Source organism: Guyanagaster necrorhizus (genome assembly GCF_019112545.1).
Source record: "Guyanagaster necrorhizus MCA 3950 unplaced genomic scaffold BT62scaffold_36, whole genome shotgun sequence".
NCBI classification, from domain to species: domain Eukaryota; kingdom Fungi; phylum Basidiomycota; class Agaricomycetes; order Agaricales; family Physalacriaceae; genus Guyanagaster; species Guyanagaster necrorhizus.
The window spans coordinates 266,816-285,116 of record NW_025064915.1 but is presented as its reverse complement, the minus strand read 5'-3'; the positions used below and the strand labels follow the sequence as shown (position 1 = coordinate 285,116).

Sequence of the window (18,301 nt, the reverse complement as noted above, 5' to 3'; positions counted from 1 at the left end):
GAGCCATCAAATAATCGAAGTTGCACACTAGGGATGGTTTTAATGGGGATTTCATTGGCAGTTACATACTTAGTGTCAACAAAGCAGTGGCTAGAGCCAGAATCAATAAGGGCAAGAAAATGTAGGATGATATAAGTTGGGGAACCATCGGGTTCCATAGTAGTCGGCAATTCTGCTGAGAGGGAAATGTGGAAGGAGTGATTGGAAAGGGATGTTGCATTGAGAGTGATGACCTCCAGTGTGCGAATACAGTCGACGCAACCCTGAACTCGCACGGAGGGAACAGGGTTGCTTCCTAGTTTTCCAACTCCGTCGGAGCCGGTTCCACGGGAGCGGTGTCGACCTCTGCTGCATGCCCCTTGGCAGAGGCTGCTGCCTTCCACTTGTTGCAGTCCTCGGTCTTGTGTTTGGCTCCACAGAACATGCAAAGGTTGTTCTGGCGCCGGCGGTCTTTTTCTTCCTGGGTAAGATGGCCATCTTTGCCTAGCTTGTCAGCATAGGGCTTAGGGGTGGTAGATTTCGGTGTGGAGCTGGAGTCCGAGGGAGATGTGTTAGACCTCTTGGATTTGGGGTTGGGGAATTTATTGTCCCGGTTTTCATGGGCAATTTCGGTCTTCCGGGTCCAGTAGTGAGCATCAAGTTCTTGGGCAAGGAAGCACATATCATGAAGGTTGTTTGGCTTCCCATGGTGTGCCATGTCATCCTTGATATGGGTGCAGAGGCCACGGTAAAAGGCATAGCGGAGGGAGTTATCTTTATACCCAATTTGTGAAGCATACTGGTTGAATTGGACCATATACTTCATGATCCAATCATCATCGCGCATCCGAAGGTGTTCTAATGCATCTTCAGCATCTCCGATAGCATCAAAGGGGCCGAAGTTGCTATGAAGCTCATCTAAGAAGGCTGCATAGGAGAATTGCCAGGCTGGTGGATTCCGCGGATTGGGGTTAAGAATGTCTGGTTCGAACCAGTTGAGCACGGTGCTGGCCAGGAATGAAATGGCGTAGTTAACTTTGTTAGCATCCATTGCAAACGCGGTAGGTCTGTCATTGAAGTTCAACTGAAGAGAGACAATGAAAGCCTTCAGTTTGCGAGGGTCAGAGCCATCAAATGATTCTGGTTCCTTGACCTTGGTACGGACAGTGGCTGGTTTAGGGTTGTTGAGGGAGGTGGAGACTCCTCGTAACAGGTTCATGAATTCTAGGAACATGTCCTGCTGGTTTGGATTGTTACTTCCTGTGGGGCCGTCGGCGCTGCCTGGGCCATTGGGATCACCTGGTCCTCCTGGTCCACCTGGTCCTCCTGGTCCACCTGGTCCACCTGGGAAAGGGTTTGGTGGATTGCCAGCCGGTTCCCGTCAGATGGGAGTATGAGTAGGGGTGTCTTCATCTCTGTCCTCTGAGTCTGGGCTGTCTGGATTCCCATGGTTGTTGCCCAGAGATAAGAGGTCTATTGGGGGGTCGGTTCGGGCACCATACATCAGACTGGCCCGTTGGGCCCCGTTGGTTGGGATGCTGGTGGCATCGAAAGGGTTAGAGGAATCGTTGTAATTAGGTTGGCGGGCAGTGAAGCTAGAGTGATTGTAGGTTTCCCTATGGGAAGGTTGTCCCCCACTGGAGGCTGATCCAAACAGGCCTGGTTGTTCCTTTGAGGCAGATGCCGGGATGTCTTCCATAGAAAACATGTTTGGATGGGTGGGCTGCCTTTGTTCAGGATCGGTCTCTGTGGGTTCAGTAAATGTGGTGGACATGATAAAATTTTCGACTCAAGGGTTTGAGTTCGAATATACTGTTAGGAACGTGCCAATCGAGTGGGCTTGAGTGCACGCGTGGAGTCCGGCGGAGTGCGTGGGTATTGACGAAGCTATTGGCAACGTCACCCTTGAGTCGGAGCCCAAGGATCTGGATGGACAGAACAGAGTTCTGTCAGAGAAGTGAACAGGAGTATCCTTCGGAGCGGAATCCGACGGATGAGATAGGGAGGAGTGAGTACAAAGTGTAGATGGCTTATCCAAGTTGATATTCGAACTGAGTAGTTACGGTGATATACATGGCTTTATATACTAATGGTAGCTAATTCCGAGTCGGGTTCCATTGGGTTCCGGTGTGAATATTCGCTACCGAGTTCAGGGTCTAGGTATTACAATGTGAAATACAGATGTGAAATGATAATGGTGAAATGAAATTAGTAGGTAATGGGAAGCGGCTGGAGTCTGGTGGGTAGCGTGATAGAATTCATGGTTGGTTGAGGTGACACAGAGGCTGGCGGCATGCGCGTAACAGCTCCGGCCACTCTGTCACTCTCCTGACCTTCATGGGGTCCATTCGAATGCTTCCTTCTGCAATGATGACCCCAAGGTACTCGGTTTCCATGGTTTCAAACTCGCATTTTTCAGCTTTGAGGAAGAGTTTATGCCGCCTCATGAGTTCGAGTACTTTTCAGGTCAGGGCCCAATGTTCCTCCTTTGTCTTCGACATGATTAGGATGTCATCAAGATATATGGTGACCTTCCTGGTGGCGATGAGATCTTTAAAGATATCATTCATCATCCATTGGAAAGTTGCCAGGGAGTTCATGAGGCCAAAGAACATCACTGTGGGCTCGAAAAGCCCTCGATTGGTTCTGAAAGCTGCCTTCCATTCGTCTCCTTCCTTGATACGGACATTATTATATCCCCAGCATACATCCAACTTGGTATAATACTTGGCCCCACAGAGTTTATCCATCAATTCAGAGATTAAGGGAAGGGAATAATGATTTTTGATGGTCATTTCGTTAAGCTTTTGATAATCCTGGACGGGTCTGAGTTTCCCATCCTTCTTCTTGACGAAGAAGAACGGTGATGCCATCGGGGACTTGGATGCCCGAATCCGCCCACTGGATAGGTTTTCGTCGAGAAATTTGTCCAGTTCCTGCTGCTCGGTGTTACTGAGCAGGTAAGTTTTGCAGTCGAGGTTGGCATTCGCATTCAGGATTAGCTCTATGGCATGGTCCCATGGTTTCAGCTCGGGGAGTTCGTCAAAGTTTTCTTTAGCGAACAGGTCTTGGTAATCCCGCACCCACGGAGGAACCATCTCCTCAAAGGTTTTCTCATCCTTTTGCTGATTGGCTCGAGCGGCCAGATCATTGGCATGATGCATAGCTCAGAGGTGTATTTCTTGTTGCATATCCACTGCGAGGATGGTCTCCCCATCCTCCATTTTCTCATCCCACCAGTCGTCGGGATCCTCATCTGGTAGTTCAAACGGGATTTTCTGGCATTTACACTTGGCGAATGTGATTCGGCCGGTTTTCCAGTTGATAAGTGGATTGTGTCGTATCAACCAGTCATGCCCAAGGAAAACCTCCTTGGTTCCTAGATCTGTGACTGCGAGATCGATCCGTTCCACATAATCTCCGATGGTTAACCGAAGTTCGACAAACTCGGTAATGGAACCTGCCTGGTTCTTTGTTCCATCGGCGTTATAGACTGGGATTGGGGCAGCTGTGGCACAGGTCAGGATGCGGTGCTTTTCTATGAAGGCTCGGTTAATCGAGCTCCCGGTGCATCCGCTGTCCACTAGCATGGTCACCTCATGCGTGGTTCAGTTGGTTAATGTCTCGACCCTTGCTTTAATGATAAGGTCACGCCCTGTTGTTTTGGTTCATCGGACGAAGCGACAGGGTCCCCGAAGCTCGTCGAGCCACTCCAGAGCTTGGCACCTTTCTGCCCTTTTTAGTCCCTCGATCATTTCATCGACCACTTCTTCGGCTCTTGTCTGGTGTACCCAATTCTTGAGTACGGCCACTGCTGCCGCTTCGTCTTTTGCTTCTCTGATGGCTCTCCAGATCCATTCGGTGTCAAAGGGTTTGAGCCATGCTTTAGGGCTCTCTGCCCTTGTTCGGCCCATAGGCACTTGAGTTTGTTTTTGCAATTCTTCAGTGTGCGTGTTAACTGCGGGTATATTCGAATGTGTCGTGTACATAGGCATAGGAGTAACTACAGAAGTATCATCAGTCCGACTAGCGGCTGGGATAGGCACACTGTGAACTCGTTCGGCCGATCTAGTGGAATTGCGCACTAGTTGGCCCCTTCTTTTACCTTCTCGATCTTCGTTTCTTTTCTAAGCTCTTCGTCTTCTTTCTGCAACTCGGCTATCTGCGCCCGTATGTCTTCATGGGTTTGTTTCTTCTTCGGACAGTCCTTCGCCATGTGCCCTTTTTGTCCACAATTAAAACATTTGCCCTCTTTCTTCATCCTGTCAATGTCCATAGGTTTGCCGGTCCCGGTGTAGGTGGTTCCCATTCTGGTCTTCTGAGCGCTGTAGGTGGGAGTCGTCGAGGGTCCCTGTGATTTCCTGGCAGTTGGCCCCGATTTGTTCAGGGTTGGCGGGGTCGGCTTCCTGTTGTAGTCTTGTAGGATTGATGCCTCCGCTTTCTGCCTTTGTCGCTCTTTATACATCTCGATGATCCTCTCCTTCCATTCATCGTATCCGACGGGCATCAGTATTTTGACGCCCATGGCAGAGATCATTGTAAGGTACAAAGAGGGGACTCCTCTCTTGAGGGCTTCCACCATTCTCCCATCATTGGCGATGTCATCCCAGATGCCAGCTAGTTTGGTGAGCCATTCCAGCTCGTCGAAGTAGTCGGTGGCCGCCTTGTCTCCCATCTTGTATTCCTTGATTTTTTGTTTATGAACTTCTTGAACCGCAGGGTCGATAAACTTATCATTAAGCATTTGTTTAAAGACTGCCCACGAGGGGTATCGGTAATATCCTTGTGTGGTTGATCGGAAATTCAGAGAGATAAGGATCCACCAGGTCTTTGCTTTTTCTTCCAGGTACGAGGTGGCGAATGCGACCTTATTCATGTCGGTCCTGAGATACCCGACGTACGCCTCGAAATATTGTTCACAGTCGACCAGGAATCGGTCAATGTCATCTGAGGCCCCCTTAAAGGGACAGGGTTTTCGGAGAAGGTCTGGACGATATTGGAGGATTTGAGCATTTTCCGGAAGTGCCCCCATGGGGTTAGGCCATTCATCAAAGGGGGGTCGTCACCATTCAGTGGGTGGTCCGGGGAAAGAGTGCAGGGAGTGGTCGTCGGCGACGGGACTTCCCTTGGGTTCTTGGATGCGGACGATGATTCTGTCCCGAACCGTAAATCCTAGTCGTGTGGCTTCTGGATCGTCTCGGGCAGGCTCCTTTCCCCCGCTGCTGGGTCCGGCCTCATCAGGAGGGGGTTGTGCCCCTAATAGTCTGCTCCCCCTCCCAGTCCATGGGTTTCGGAAACCTTCGATTCGGCATTCGCTGGGGTGCTTCTTGGTTTGGGTAAGCCGAGAAGCCGTACTTCGAACGGAGCGTCGGCTGGCTTCAGCGACGCTTCAGATTGAAGGTGCCGTGTATATGGCTCTCTTCGGTGCGACGGGTGGGCTTCGTGGTAATGGCTGAACGTTCGTTTGTGGTTGGAATGGGGGCATCGGCCCGAGTGGATCCTTGGGATGCCAGCACCCATATTCCTTCCAGGCATATTCCATTGCAGCATACTGTAAAATTTGTTTTTTCTCCATTGAACCTGCATACCGATATTCAAGTCCTAGGGGAGTCGCCAACCAGTGGGCGTCTCCCCATAAAAAGAGCATTCCTTGCTCGTATAACTCCCTGTATTCCTTCTGTCTGCTTCTTTCAATTTCTTCCCTCAATGCTACCTCATCTGGTTGCTGTCCTGCATATGTCATGAAATGTCGAGGGTCAAAGGGCCCTTCCTCGCTGTCCTCGTTGTCCTCGCTGTCCTCATTGTCCTCACTGTCCTCCCCTAGGAGGGAACCTGCGAGCTGGTCGGAGGTGAGAGGCCTGAGTCGTAGCATCGATGGGGAGTCCTCCGATGTTACTGGGTCTCACTTCCCCCTCGGCGATGGGCTGGACCGGAATGGCTGGAACTCCGTAGTACCTCGTCCTGCCCACCGCTCTTGCTCTCTCCAGTTCCTCGCTATAGAGGCCGAAGTTTCGGTAGAACTCCGGAAGGAGGAACTGGTGGGCAACTCGACTTCCCAGGAATCGTCAGAGGGCGAGGTCGGAGACGTGGGCATTGTCGGGTACCCGGAGTCCATAGGCGTCGAGGACAGAGTCGACGTCGGATGCGATAGTGTCTGTTCGGCTGGGGTACTGTAAATCGGGAGGGGAAGGCCCTCCTCCCCTTCTGATGGCTTCACTTCTGGTGACCGGGCTTCCTGGTCCTGTCCAGGGGTCTTCGTCAGTCGGTGGCTCTCTGAAGGGGGACTCGGACCCTGAGGACTGGAGTCCATGCCATGCAGGAGAGGTGGAGCCCATTCTTTCTGCATCTTCTCATCTCCTTCATGCTCACCCCTGTCTGTCGTACTCGGCTTCCTCGTACTCTCGCTGGGCTTGCTCCTGAGTATACTCGGCGAGCTCTTCTCGCGCTCACTCTTCTTCTGCCCTACGCTGCTGAATCTGCTGCTGCTGTCATAAGGTGCTGTCATAGTCGAATGGGACGGTAAGGTCCCAGTCTGGGAATACCCTCCGGATAATTCTGTCCCTCGCAATTCTTCCCCTTGCGCTGGCCGTGCCGATCTCTGGCTCGCTCCTGACATGAATATGTCAGAATGGGTCTCTGGCCGCTGAGATGGCAATCTCGACGTTGGCATAGTCGGAGTGTATGGTCCTTCCATGAGGGTTTTCGACCCCTAGCCTACTGACGGACCTGCTGGAGTCGGAATTCGGCTCAGTGGGCTCGTAGAGGGAGTCTTGGGGCAGGTTGGGGGCAGTCCTGGCTCTTGAAGCCACCCGAGAGGCATCACGGGAGTCCCGAGCGTGGTTTCCAATCCCTGGGGTGCGAGAGGCAGTGGAAGGGTTACTGGGGTTTGGAGGGATATCATGGGGGATCTCCTGGGCGACCTGGGGGACCGTCGTGGTCCACGGGTTTCGGAACCCTGTGAGGTTATGGTTCCGGTCTCTACTGTCAGGTCGTCAAGGAGGGTATCAGTGTCTTTCTTCTTCTTGAGGGCTCCCCATATCCTGGCGGCTATGCCCAGCTTCTAGTATGGGAAACTCCTCCAGCTGGAGGGTCGTTCTGGCAGAGGGGGGGATGTCATGGAAAGGGAGATCTGGGGTTACGTTTCGGAGGATGTGTTGGATTTGTTGAAATGCTTGGTAGTGCCTGACAATCCAAGCAGTGATTGATTGTCACCCTCGGCAACAGGTGATGATAGCTAGAAGGCTGAGCAGCGTTCCGATGATGGAAGCTATTAGCTCAAAGAAGTCATGATTTAGGGCGCGGGTTGTGACTGGAGTCATTCGGTTTCTCAGCACAATTGGGCTTGAGAAAGGGAAGGAGGAAGCTTCGAGCTAATTGTTAAGCCCAAGCATCATGTGAGCAGACACATGTGGTAAGCGGGTGTTCCTTCGCACTTCAAGGAATCAACCGGGTCCACTCGGATATATCTGCGGTTCGTGACTCAAGGTCAGAAGTTGACTCGAGGTAGAATGGTGTGTATAAACTTTAGCTCGAAGCTGGGTTTCTCCAGCGAGAGCTACAAGCCTTAAATACTGTTTGTGTGAGGTTAAAAATACTACTACTTATTGTATCGACTTGTGTCCATGGTGTCCGTTGTCCTTGAGCACCGTTGTTGTACATAAAAGGGCAGCTGTGCATCGTCAAGCTCGTTGTATGGGCGAAGAGAATAAGTTCTTTATGCTGACCAATCTCTTCCCACCATGCCTTGACTAAGCATCGATAGGGGCTAGAATGCGAGAATGAGGAAAAATCGTAACAATTGTGGATAGCTGTTGCATTTTTTCCACGTAGAACTGTCCCCCAAAACCACAGAATCAAAACCCTGCCATGTGTTACTATGTATCCAAGAAAGGTCTGATAGGAGTGAAAACTTACATCGGGAATCCCAGGCCCAAAGCGCAACTAGCCAGGATGGTGTTTCCTTTCCCGTAACCCAAGTGCTGGTACCTATGTTCAGAGCTCAATAATGGAAAGAAGCAGGAGAGATCATGATGGCTGACAGGCTGGGAGAGCCTAACGGCAAGGCAAAACTGACGAGCGAGCGAAGCAAAGAGAGCCCTCCGAGAGCTGTATAATAGATCAGGTCCGCATCAGTACTTGTACAGCCCATTGACTTGCCTAGTGCCGCACGAACGGTGTAGGTGTCGATGATATATGTTTGTATCGCTTGCCAGTTCACGGTGATGCCCATTCTATTTGTAGGCAAAGAGTATTCTCGGCTAAGACATGTACAGTATGAACAAGTGATGGCGTCCAAATCTTCCCATGCTTACTGAATGACAATGACCAAGGAGTATCTTGGCCAATTGCTCTGACTCTTTATAAAACATATTCCTGGAGTCCTCAGTTTACACCCCAGGCCTAAAACCCTTGCCCATTATACCTATCTATCATCATTATATGGTATATACTAGTACGAACCTGGATAAGTCCAGTGTAAGTCAACTCTTCTTCCCACCTCGGAATTAGAATTTGAACAAGGTCTACCGTAAACCTCCCGCCGTGCCAGCTCTCCTCGGAACGTTGATACTCCTTACTCAACCTTTCGTCCCCAACGCGTAACATATCAGGCAGAGTGCTATGACGAGTAACTTGTACGTTGTTCTCATTGACAGCGTAGGGTCCCGGCTAGTGGTGCTGGCATGGCAACATATGGTGGCCCTTACGGCGGGAAATGAGTGTGAATATGGAATGGAGTTCATGGTTGGAAATGTCGGGTATGGGATTCCCACTGGCGTCCACAGAGTCGCGGTCGACAGGACAGGACAGATGGCGTCAATGGAACGCAGGTCCTTAGGACATTTTGACGCTGTGGAGCGCAAAGATAGCTTATACCATGGTCTGAATACAACCACAATGATATTGTCACCGTGTTGGATTTGAGGGTGGTCGATAAGACCATTTTCGGGCCCGCCAACCTCTTTATGGACAGTGCATCGTCTTTACATCCAGTCCTTGCGTATGCCCATTATTGCTGGGTGTCTAAAGTGAGGTGTATCTGGATATGTGGATATAAGGAAATGAACAGAAGAGAAGGTATGACGAAAAGACACGTACTCTGTACTCCACTTTCTGAACAGGATTGGCGATGAGAGTCGTTTGGTTTCTTTTGGGAGCCGTCTTTCCTAGCTAATTGGATGTCGAAGAGTCGGCATGGGTCCCATCAGTCGGCATTCTCCGACCGCACCTCAATCAGGCAAGCAGGATCCACGCCCACGGCCGGCGACAAGTCTTGATTATTGACAGAAGAATATATGTGAGTATCTCAGTCGGGCACAACGTGGGTGAAGCGACTGAGGCATACAGATAGGAACGGCTGGACTATATAGGTGATCGGGAAACGACAGGAGGTGTAAGTATATATAAGGCAAATAGAGCGAGTGATCAAAAGTAAGATAAGATGAAACGTACGGATATCCTCCAACATTGATTGCATCTGACAGAGTACCTTCGAATGCAGCTAATCTAAACTTGTTTTTAGACCATCCCTTCTGAAGAGACTGCCTTGGCCATGGCAGAGTCCATGATATCGATGGGGGGTACTGAACGGAAACCCAAAATTTTCATTCAATTTTCGGCTACATACATGAATACCGGCGATGAACCAACAGTGATACATGAGCAAAGAGATTGCGGACACGGGACGTGGCACAATGATACGGGACATGTAGCAACACGCTGACGGTGATGCTCATAATGAAGCAGCAATTGTAGGAGGAAGTTGCCATCTCCTCCACACAGCACTCAGCACTCAGTCACCCCCCGAACAGCATAACATTACCCATGTCAATATTGAAGCTTCAAGGACGGAAAATTACATCAATCAGGCTTCCGTAAGCAGCGCCAAGGTAAGAACTTGATACCGAGAGTCAAAAATCAGCGCCCGCGGGAGCGAAAAACTCGTCGGTGGCATTGGGAACGGTCAAAAAATACCATCAATAAAACTTACTCTACAGAAATTCAAGTCCGATCCCAACTTGAATACCTCTCCTAAGACCATCACTTTTATTCGCCACCAGAGGCAGTCCGAAATTGACCTCCACCCTTACCGGATCGAACCGATAAATGAGTCCAACCCCTGCTGAGACAGACGGTCGCGTTACCATGTCTTTCACATTCTCAATCACCGAACGAGCTGCAACACATTGATAAGGATGTCGAAACAATCCAAACAGATTGTAGCGCTTACATTTATCCATGTTGTCTAATCGCCCACCATTTATCCATGCATGCGTTTTCAGGGGCCAATCCGGCTTCAAAGGCAGATTTGAGACGACGCTCACTCCAGCAGACCAATACATATCGCCTCCCAATGTATCTTCTGTGAAAGAGCGTCACATAACCGGTGTACAAAGAAAGACCCCGAGCACATCACTCACGTCCATCCCTCGGACCAAGACCGTTAGGCTTAAATGCACGAACAGACATCGGTCCCCCAAGCTGGAACCGGTCAGAGAACAACGTCGGTCGCAAAATACCAAACATCAGTCCGGAACGGAGAGCCAAAGAAGCCGACTTGACTCTACGTTTAGAACAAAACATCCATCCAGCACGGAGATAAATTACACGCACCACTCCTGACAGAAGAGAGCGAGAAACTTGTGTCTCTGCTTCGGCCTTGTAAAACGTTGCGTCGCCACCCAAGCCGGCCATTTCCTGGTACAGCTTAGCGTATACGCCTCGCGACGCGCTAATCCTATCGTCTCGGGTGTCCAGCGTGTACGCGTAAGACACAGACGACTTGGATGTCGTACCAGCAGCATGCCGCATGCTATCTCTAATCAAACACAGACACAACAGCAACAGATAGCAGGACCCACCTCATCGACACCGTCGGCGTCAACCCTCCAATATTCCTCAATACTCCCTCATAAGCCAATTCATGTATCCCTGTCGTCGGAGTCCCATTCTAAGGAGAAACCGACAATGAAAACCATAGGCACACACACACACAAAACAGGCGGCTGACCTAGCTCACCCTGAGAATAGCCTTGAGGCCCTGAAGAGACTCCCAGCAACTCGCAAAACCCGTATTGTCCCGCTGCATCGCAAAAATAGCAAGTTCTGCCCGCGTGGCGAGGTCAGGCGTAATCGGCGCTGACAGTGTTCCGTGATAAGACTGCCTCGTCGTCGTACCAGTGGAAACGTTCGCTTCAAACATCTCCGCGCCTCCAAAAACATTCCGTACACGTGCAGTGATACTCTATACCAATACCATGAGAAGAACAAAACAGAAGAGGAAGAGAATCACAACACACCGCGCTGCCTTCGTTGTTCCCAAACTCCGTAGCGGACTTGACGAAAAAACGGCCTTTTTCCTTCGTCTTGACGACGACGTCGACATCTCGCGGGCTCGCCATCACATCTTTTGCATGCTCAAGGCGTGCCTCCACCGACGCAAAGATATCTGCCCGCTGCAGTAGATCCGAAATCCGGCGCGTCGCATGAAGAACCTCTTCAACATTGCTGCCCTCCGCCGTCGGTATCAAAGGTTTCACCAAGAATCCGATAAACGAATTCCGGGTATTTTCAGCCCCTTCAACGCGTACCGAGTGTACACGCAACGGCGTCGAGAGATTGTTGTTGATCTGCCCCCCTAACTCAGCGTCCGTCTAGGGAAAAAAAATGGAGGTAAACGCACCAACTCTGACAGATGCAACACGGCTGATTCATACTCTCCTCTTATCTTCCGTTCCCTGCGAGCTTCAGCCCACTTCAGCAGGTTCTCGATATCATCCGGTTCTTGGTCTCGCGGGGACGACGAATTTTGCAAAGGGGGGCTCAAGGGAGGGGTGCTGCCTGTATCCATGCAAGGATGCCTAGAAACAGTTGGATCCAGCCCTTAAAGCACAGAATAAGGCCATACCAACTACCAGACCCAAGAAAATTGTCGCTGTCGGTTTCGGAAAATAACGTGGCGATTGGTAAAGAGGTGATTTCTATTTCCGGCTTTGATCACGGGCCAATGGCAAGACGTCTAAGGTCATAAAAATTCGTGATGCCCAGCAGTATTACACACAGTTACTAGTAATACCGATCAATAAAATAGGTTATTTGAGGTTTGGTATACATGCATGCAGGAAAAAAAAAATTAAACAAGTTGGAAAGCAGATCCACCCGCCGCCGCATCGAGCTCAACAATCTCATTCAGACCTTGAGAAAACAAGACATTAGAGGTATGTATTATTATCAGCAGAAGCCAGGACTGACCCATAACTTCAAAGAACTTCTTGGGATCCATGCCCTGAGCAGAGCTAAAGTCTGTGCCCGTCTTCTTCAGGGACTTCATCGCAGCGCGGCAAGCATGCACCATAGCGACACAGGATACCAGCGAGAAGACTGTTTATGGCTTAAACCCTGCTATTGAACCGCAGGAGCCGGAAGTAACTCACTGATGATCTTGGCTCCCATTTGCTCGGCTTCAGGGCATGTGAAGGACGGAGTCAGACCGCCAGAGATGACGTTGACGAGGACCTGGCGCGATATTTGAGAATTGAATCCCCCAAAATGACAATGCAAGACATACAGGAGTAGGAGCCAATGCAGCGACAGTGGACTCCAGCAAATCCTTAGTCTTCACGCCCTCAATAAAGCAGACATCGGCGCCAGCTGCCGCCGCTAGCTTGAGACGAGCAATAGCTTCATCCATTCCCAGCACCTGTGCCGAGTCCGTTCGCCCAATGATGACCTATCCACCCATCAGTATCATGAGCCGGAATACTGGTCACAGAGTTAGACTTACAAAGTCTGAACCACCAGGGATACCATCACGAGCGATAACAGCCGCGCGGATACGAGTAACGAATTCCTCTCGTGAAACGACCTGTTTGCCCATAAGATGACCACACCGCTTGGTCTGTACCTGATCCTCGATGTGGCAAGCAGCAATTCCTGCCCTTGCGTATTGACGGACGGTGCGCGCGATCATAGCAGGCCCGCCGAAACTGAAAGCAAGTCAATTAAAATCAACAAAAACAGATGCTAGGCTAATGCGCGTACCCTGTGTCTGCGTCGGCGATGACCGGCACCGATGGGTTCAAACTGGACACCATTTGTCCGGCCTTTAAAGAATAAGCCGCCTGAAAAAAAAAAAGAAGGCACAGAAAGAGCTATACTTACACCGACAAAGTCGTTGAGAGTAGCAATGGCCAAGTCGGGCTGACCCATACGCGAAGCGGTGGTAGCTGCACCACTGTCCGAATTCACTGATGAGTCCAGCGGCTCAGGAGTGCACATATAAAATGCAAGTCACCTCTGATAAAGGCAATCGAAACCAGCCTCCAAGGCGCACCGTGCACTGATCCCATCGCAGATGCCAGGCGCGACCTTTCGTTATTCCATTAGCGTATACTCGCCGGATGGTAATCGCCCAACTTACGACAATACCTGGGCGAGCAAGCATTTGACGAAGGCGGGTCGCAGGGTTAGGCGACAGCGGTCCCTCCAAGAAGTTCTTGGGGTCAAGACGAGCATTGTAGTAGGCGTCTGACTCTCGTAACGGTTCCTCGACTGCAACAGGAGCAGGGGCCACAGGCTCGGAAGCGGTGGTCTCGAGGGCAACGGAGTAGCTGGGAGCAGGCATGTGGATGGGTTTGTTAGTATCTCTGAAAGACTGGTATCGCTGGGGATGAAAAACCAACAATGCTTTCTGTTCTTTTTATACAAGCCAACGAAATATTCGTGCTGCCACTACGGGACCAGATACCTAGACCGACAAAACAGGGTCCCGGTAAGCCAGGTTCGACAGATAACTCCTTGGAATTACAAAGATTATAGATAGACATACGAGTTTGGGTCCCGCCGAATGGCTTGGCGATCGGTATTAGAACGGGCATAGTAGAATTGTTGCAAAAGCAAAAGAATTTTGAGTGTCCGTACTCATGGCTTGGCATGCTATCGGACTTTGGTAGGACTTTGTCAGAGCGTAGATAGTATGATTCGCTCCACCTACCCGTTGCTCGAAAGGCACCGACCTGAGAATGTTCTGTGAGCCAAGGATGATTCATCAACATATGAAAAATCAGAAGAACGACAAAAGTTACGTCACTGATGCATTGATATCGATCCGTCGGCATACCGCCAGAGGCCTCCCAAAGAGAGGTCACAAGTGCGCGACGACGACTTGGCGGTGAATCTCTTACAGTGGTAATGGTATGTATTAAACTCGTCCTGCAGTGCCAAGAAAAGTTTCCTAGTAACCAATCTGTCACTTTCAGTGCCCAACCTTATTTTTCGGGGCGCTGATTTCCCTGAGGCAGGAGAATTGGAAACCAAAAGGGCTAGGAAATTGTTCAGGTCCGAGGCGTCATCCCACCGAGCTCGGAGATTCAGCGCTTCCCCGGTCAATCCATCAGGTAGACATGTGGTGGGAACCAATTAAGAGTCCTGTACAGAGGCTCCGAGTGCAAGACTCCATCCTCTGCGGAAGACCGGAAAGACAAAGTCGCCTAAGATCGTGGGAAAAGTTAGCCACTCGGCAGTGATCTGAGAGTACAGAGTATCCGCCCGAGATATCCGTCAGAAGGTAGGTTCCCTGAGAGAAAATGCCACTGTGACGATACAGCAGAGTCTTGGCCTTCGCAGAAGCGTGCTACCTTTAAGGCCTTCTACCGCAAACTGGCGTGAATACAGTTAAAATCATGTGAAAATCCACAAACAACCTAACCGATAAGGATCAGTAGAAATCCAGGATTGGCAGGAAGTCACACCGACCCCTGCGCTGCTTGTTGGTTTGTTGACATCCGGCATAAGAGAGTGGGTCACCGCCGACTGTCAATCTAGCTCCGAATATTGTCAGCCAGAGATACTGTACCGGGTCATCCGTTTCTTACCAAGTGAAAGCCGGCAGTCAAGCAGGAGAACTGGATTGAGTTGAACAACTTAGCAGGCCCAAAACAGGGCTGCATGTCACGATCAGGTGACTGCACGCGGCGTGACAGACGCGAGTCATTTGTCATATTGAAACATTTCTAATCAAAATTAAGGGTTCTCTACCGACTTCCACAACTTCTGACTAAGTAACGCATCCGGCTTCGTTCTTCTCTACCAATGCCAGCCATAAGGACTTCTGTCAATTTTATTCCTTCGTCTATCCTCAATTCTGGTCCATCACTCGCTACAGGCAAAGTGGCGAAAAGCTGGACCCAGCCATGTAGGTCAGGGTCTATCGGGAGAAAATCAATGAGACTGAACGGTCATGACGGCCCAGGCGATACTTTCTACCCCATTGAACCTACTGAAAGAGCTTTGTATCGCACCAATGATGGCAAGGTATGGAACATACTAATTAAAGGCAGCATCATTATCTAACCGTTTGACTCTAGAAAGTCACGCCATACCAATGGGATGTCTATGATTTTACGCGAAAAATCCCTTGCGGCAACGTAACCACGTACAAGACTGTCAGTTCAGCAATTGGAGGGTCACCACGTTCAGGTGTGTTGTACGACCACTAGGGTATAGAACATTTCGAACTAAATTACCGGATAGTCGGCGGAGCCCTCAGAAATAACCCATTTGCACCATACGTCCCTTGCCACCGGGTAATTGCTAACAACCTCTTTGTCGGTGGCTTTTGTGGCGAATGGGGACGGGATGCTAAAACAGGCACGCAATTCAACCGTAAATTGAAGTTGCTCGAAGAAGAAGGTTTGTTGTTCACACAAGACGGGTACCTCAATGATAAAGACGGGAAGGCTATTTGGCAGCCTGGTGCCCAGTAAGTAGTACTAGCAGTACTTCGGCGGACCTTGTAATTTATAGGCCTAGCGGGTCGGAGCATCTAAACTATCCAAAGAAATTCATTATGTACCTAGTTTTATTGACTCGATCACAACATGGGGAAACTAATGATCTACTACTAGGCGAGAGATAAAAGCACTTAAAGTCCAAAAAAGGGTCCAGGACCTTCAGCCGAAAGTTCTTCCCTACCCAACGATCCTCAGCTTCAGTTACAGTCAGAAACAACATCGCTCCCGGCAGCGATGGTGTCATTAAGCTTCGTTTGTGCCTCGGTAACCGCAGCGTCTCCTCTGTTGCCCAATAACAGGTGGTAAGAACGTGGATAGGGTTGAAAGAGAAACAAACGTGCGTAGTGATTCCACCCAGCGCAGACTGGGCAGCAAGCAGACCAGTCTTGACCTGGTCGCGTGCTGTGGCAGGAGCAGTCTGCCCTGTCAAGAGAGCTCCGGCGATGGTTTTGATACCAGCGCTCGCGGAGTCTAATCCTGACTGCGCGGCAGTGACTGCAGTGCCTGTCGTAGTAGAATTGCTGATGTATCAATGAATAAGCGCTTCGTGCATTCAAAGAGTATAATAGCACGTTTACCTGGTATCGATCTCCTGAAGCGCAGATTTTGTCGCCGCAAGGCTGGAAACTGTCTTGAGACGCGCAACGTTGCATTGAATATCACCGATCTGGCGGCTTCTCAGAGGAACTAGAGAACCTCATCAGTAAGGCGTCATCTTAAAGCTAGGAGCACCATATTTACCAGCTTCAACTTGGAATAAGTAAGCCATCAGGGCTACGGACAAAAGGGCGATGAGGAAGCGAGTCATTGTTGAAACAAGAAGAGAATTGGAGGGAAATAAGGGAAGTTGGAAGTTGAAGGTAGACACCAGGTCTGGAAAAGAAGTGGAACGGCGGATTTCAAGACGAGCCGAACTTCTTATACCACCTTGGATTTCGCATTAGCCTTCAGGAAAGGTTTGATTAATTTTTGACATGGGGACCGTACAGCCTTAAGTTGACATAGTGATTCGAATCAACCTAACGAGGAGGAGTTCGAGAAGATAGATGGAAATTCAAAGGGACGTTGCTTAATTTCACCCCCTGATGTAGAGACTCTGGACCAGCGGGCCGTGAGATCTACTTTGGCTGAAATAAGCTATCCAACACATTGCATCAACTCAAAAGGCAGTTTGAAGTTTAATGCAGCAGCGATTTAACGCATCAAAGAAAGTGGCGAGACAATTGAACTGCTGCCGGAAATATATACTTTAGCTCAATTAGAGGATTTTCCAAATCAGAGCAACTCATTCACCTGACGCGGGAGCGGTCGAAGAGATGTCCGCATCACCGAACATGACGACACAGTTGAACAGCAGCCGATGCGTACCTTTAACCGGGGTTCACGGAGAAAGGTGATTTCAGAACGATCAGCACATTACCAGAGGAATTGCAGAGTATTGCACGACATCGCACTGGTTAGCTTCACAGGTTTTCGCGGGTGCAATGGAGCTCAGTCGACAGTGAGTAGTGATCGATGGTTGTCGTACATGCCAAAATTATGTAAATAGAGAGAGTAACATGATGGAAATGAAGAAGACTGGCGAACTACTTTGGGAAGCTCAGAGAACTCGAAGAGCGCTGGTGCCCGGTCACAATCAACCCCAGAGCATGCGGTTCCATTTATGCAACGCCCTTAATACATTGCATATCTGCATGTGCCTACTATGCCAATCAGCTTTCATGCATTCCTGAGGAGAATAGAAGTGTGAGGAGTCGGAATATAGGCATAGGACACAGCACTAACCCTTGAGCAATATCGTGTTTTGCAATTGGAGCATCCTACGTTCTCTTTCGGGGTGTTGCAAACTACGCATGATAAGAGAAGCCCATCGTCTGAGCGCTTACGCAGTTCCGCGTTTAGCTCTCGGAGCTTTGCAAAACTTCACGGGAGAATCTGTTTGTTATTCGTTAGCAGCGACATCAATCAAATCAAGGTACCACTTGATGAACCAGTATGTGCCAGGGATTCTCGATTTCATACCCGTATCGTCCGTCCAGGAACTGCTTGGGTAACCCGTTCTTGATGCAAATCATGTGTCCCACTTTGCATTCCTTGGCGTATGTGACTGGATCGTTTGTGGAAAAGACGACTACCCGATAATTTCCCGCAAGTTTATCCTCTACTCGAAATGTTGGTCGAGAGACAGTCTCGTCTGATACAATCTGGGCGCATGCCAGATATCAGTACCGGCGATAGGCAGATACGGCAGATAGGGGTAGTAGCTAACCTCGGTGAGAATGTACCAGTTTCTTTCCTTGTGCGGGGAAAAGATAGGTACGTGAGTGATATCAGGAAATGCGATAGTATCCTCAAGATCTACAGCGTAGCGCCTCTGAGATACCGGCATTTGGCTATTTTGCATGATGAATGTTGTGTGCTATTTTGGTGCCGATCATCACAAGCGCCACACTCGCCACACTCGCCACACTCACCGTCAAGATTGGTAACCATTGTGCTGTGCATTACTCAGCCAATTTCCTTTTCTTGAAGAT

At 49.8% G+C, this 18,301-nt stretch overlaps 5 protein-coding genes across 5 annotated transcripts; 1 reads left to right on the top strand and 4 right to left on the bottom strand.

The window, feature by feature from the left end:
- Positions 1 to 9,968: 9,968 nt before the first annotated feature.
- BT62DRAFT_907793 (mitochondrial protein) lies at positions 9,969 to 11,827 on the bottom strand (the record flags this gene model as incomplete). The annotated part of the gene is made up of 8 exons (XM_043183676.1): positions 9,969 to 10,153; positions 10,208 to 10,339; positions 10,398 to 10,533; positions 10,591 to 10,789; positions 10,839 to 10,927; positions 10,997 to 11,221; positions 11,277 to 11,606; positions 11,660 to 11,827. The coding sequence occupies 8 exons, from the start codon at positions 11,825 to 11,827 to the stop codon at positions 9,969 to 9,971; spliced, it is 1,464 nt and encodes a 487-aa protein (XP_043035138.1).
- Positions 11,828 to 11,981: 154 nt separating this feature from the next.
- On the bottom strand, positions 11,982 to 13,600 carry BT62DRAFT_1042577 (oxaloacetate acetylhydrolase; the record flags this gene model as incomplete). The annotated part of the gene is made up of 9 exons (XM_043178449.1): positions 11,982 to 12,171; positions 12,229 to 12,357; positions 12,411 to 12,492; positions 12,545 to 12,706; positions 12,761 to 12,962; positions 13,018 to 13,079; positions 13,138 to 13,210; positions 13,271 to 13,344; positions 13,397 to 13,600. 9 exons carry the CDS (start codon positions 13,598 to 13,600, stop codon positions 12,110 to 12,112), a joined length of 1,050 nt encoding a protein of 349 aa, XP_043035137.1. The 3' UTR covers positions 11,982 to 12,109.
- Positions 13,601 to 15,003: 1,403 nt separating this feature from the next.
- Positions 15,004 to 15,857, top strand: BT62DRAFT_974538 (DNA binding methylated-DNA--cysteine S-methyltransferase). Its single transcript, XM_043189165.1, has 4 exons — positions 15,004 to 15,169; positions 15,227 to 15,288; positions 15,342 to 15,453; positions 15,508 to 15,857. The coding sequence occupies exons 1-4, from the start codon at positions 15,067 to 15,069 to the stop codon at positions 15,738 to 15,740; spliced, it is 510 nt and encodes a 169-aa protein (XP_043035136.1). The 5' UTR covers positions 15,004 to 15,066; the 3' UTR covers positions 15,741 to 15,857.
- On the bottom strand, positions 15,798 to 16,897 carry BT62DRAFT_955679 (uncharacterized protein). Its single transcript, XM_043188347.1, has 4 exons — positions 16,509 to 16,897; positions 16,346 to 16,454; positions 16,109 to 16,288; positions 15,798 to 16,049 (listed from the first exon to the last, which is right to left on the bottom strand). Exons 1-4 carry the CDS (start codon positions 16,573 to 16,575, stop codon positions 15,965 to 15,967), a joined length of 441 nt encoding a protein of 146 aa, XP_043035135.1. The 5' UTR covers positions 16,576 to 16,897; the 3' UTR covers positions 15,798 to 15,964.
- A 506-nt stretch (positions 16,898 to 17,403) lies between these two features.
- Positions 17,404 to 18,156, bottom strand: BT62DRAFT_907917 (uncharacterized protein; the record flags this gene model as incomplete). Its single annotated transcript, XM_043183686.1, has 4 exons — positions 17,404 to 17,496; positions 17,553 to 17,678; positions 17,747 to 17,971; positions 18,037 to 18,156. The coding sequence occupies 4 exons, from the start codon at positions 18,154 to 18,156 to the stop codon at positions 17,404 to 17,406; spliced, it is 564 nt and encodes a 187-aa protein (XP_043035134.1).
- Positions 18,157 to 18,301: the final 145 nt, after the last annotated feature.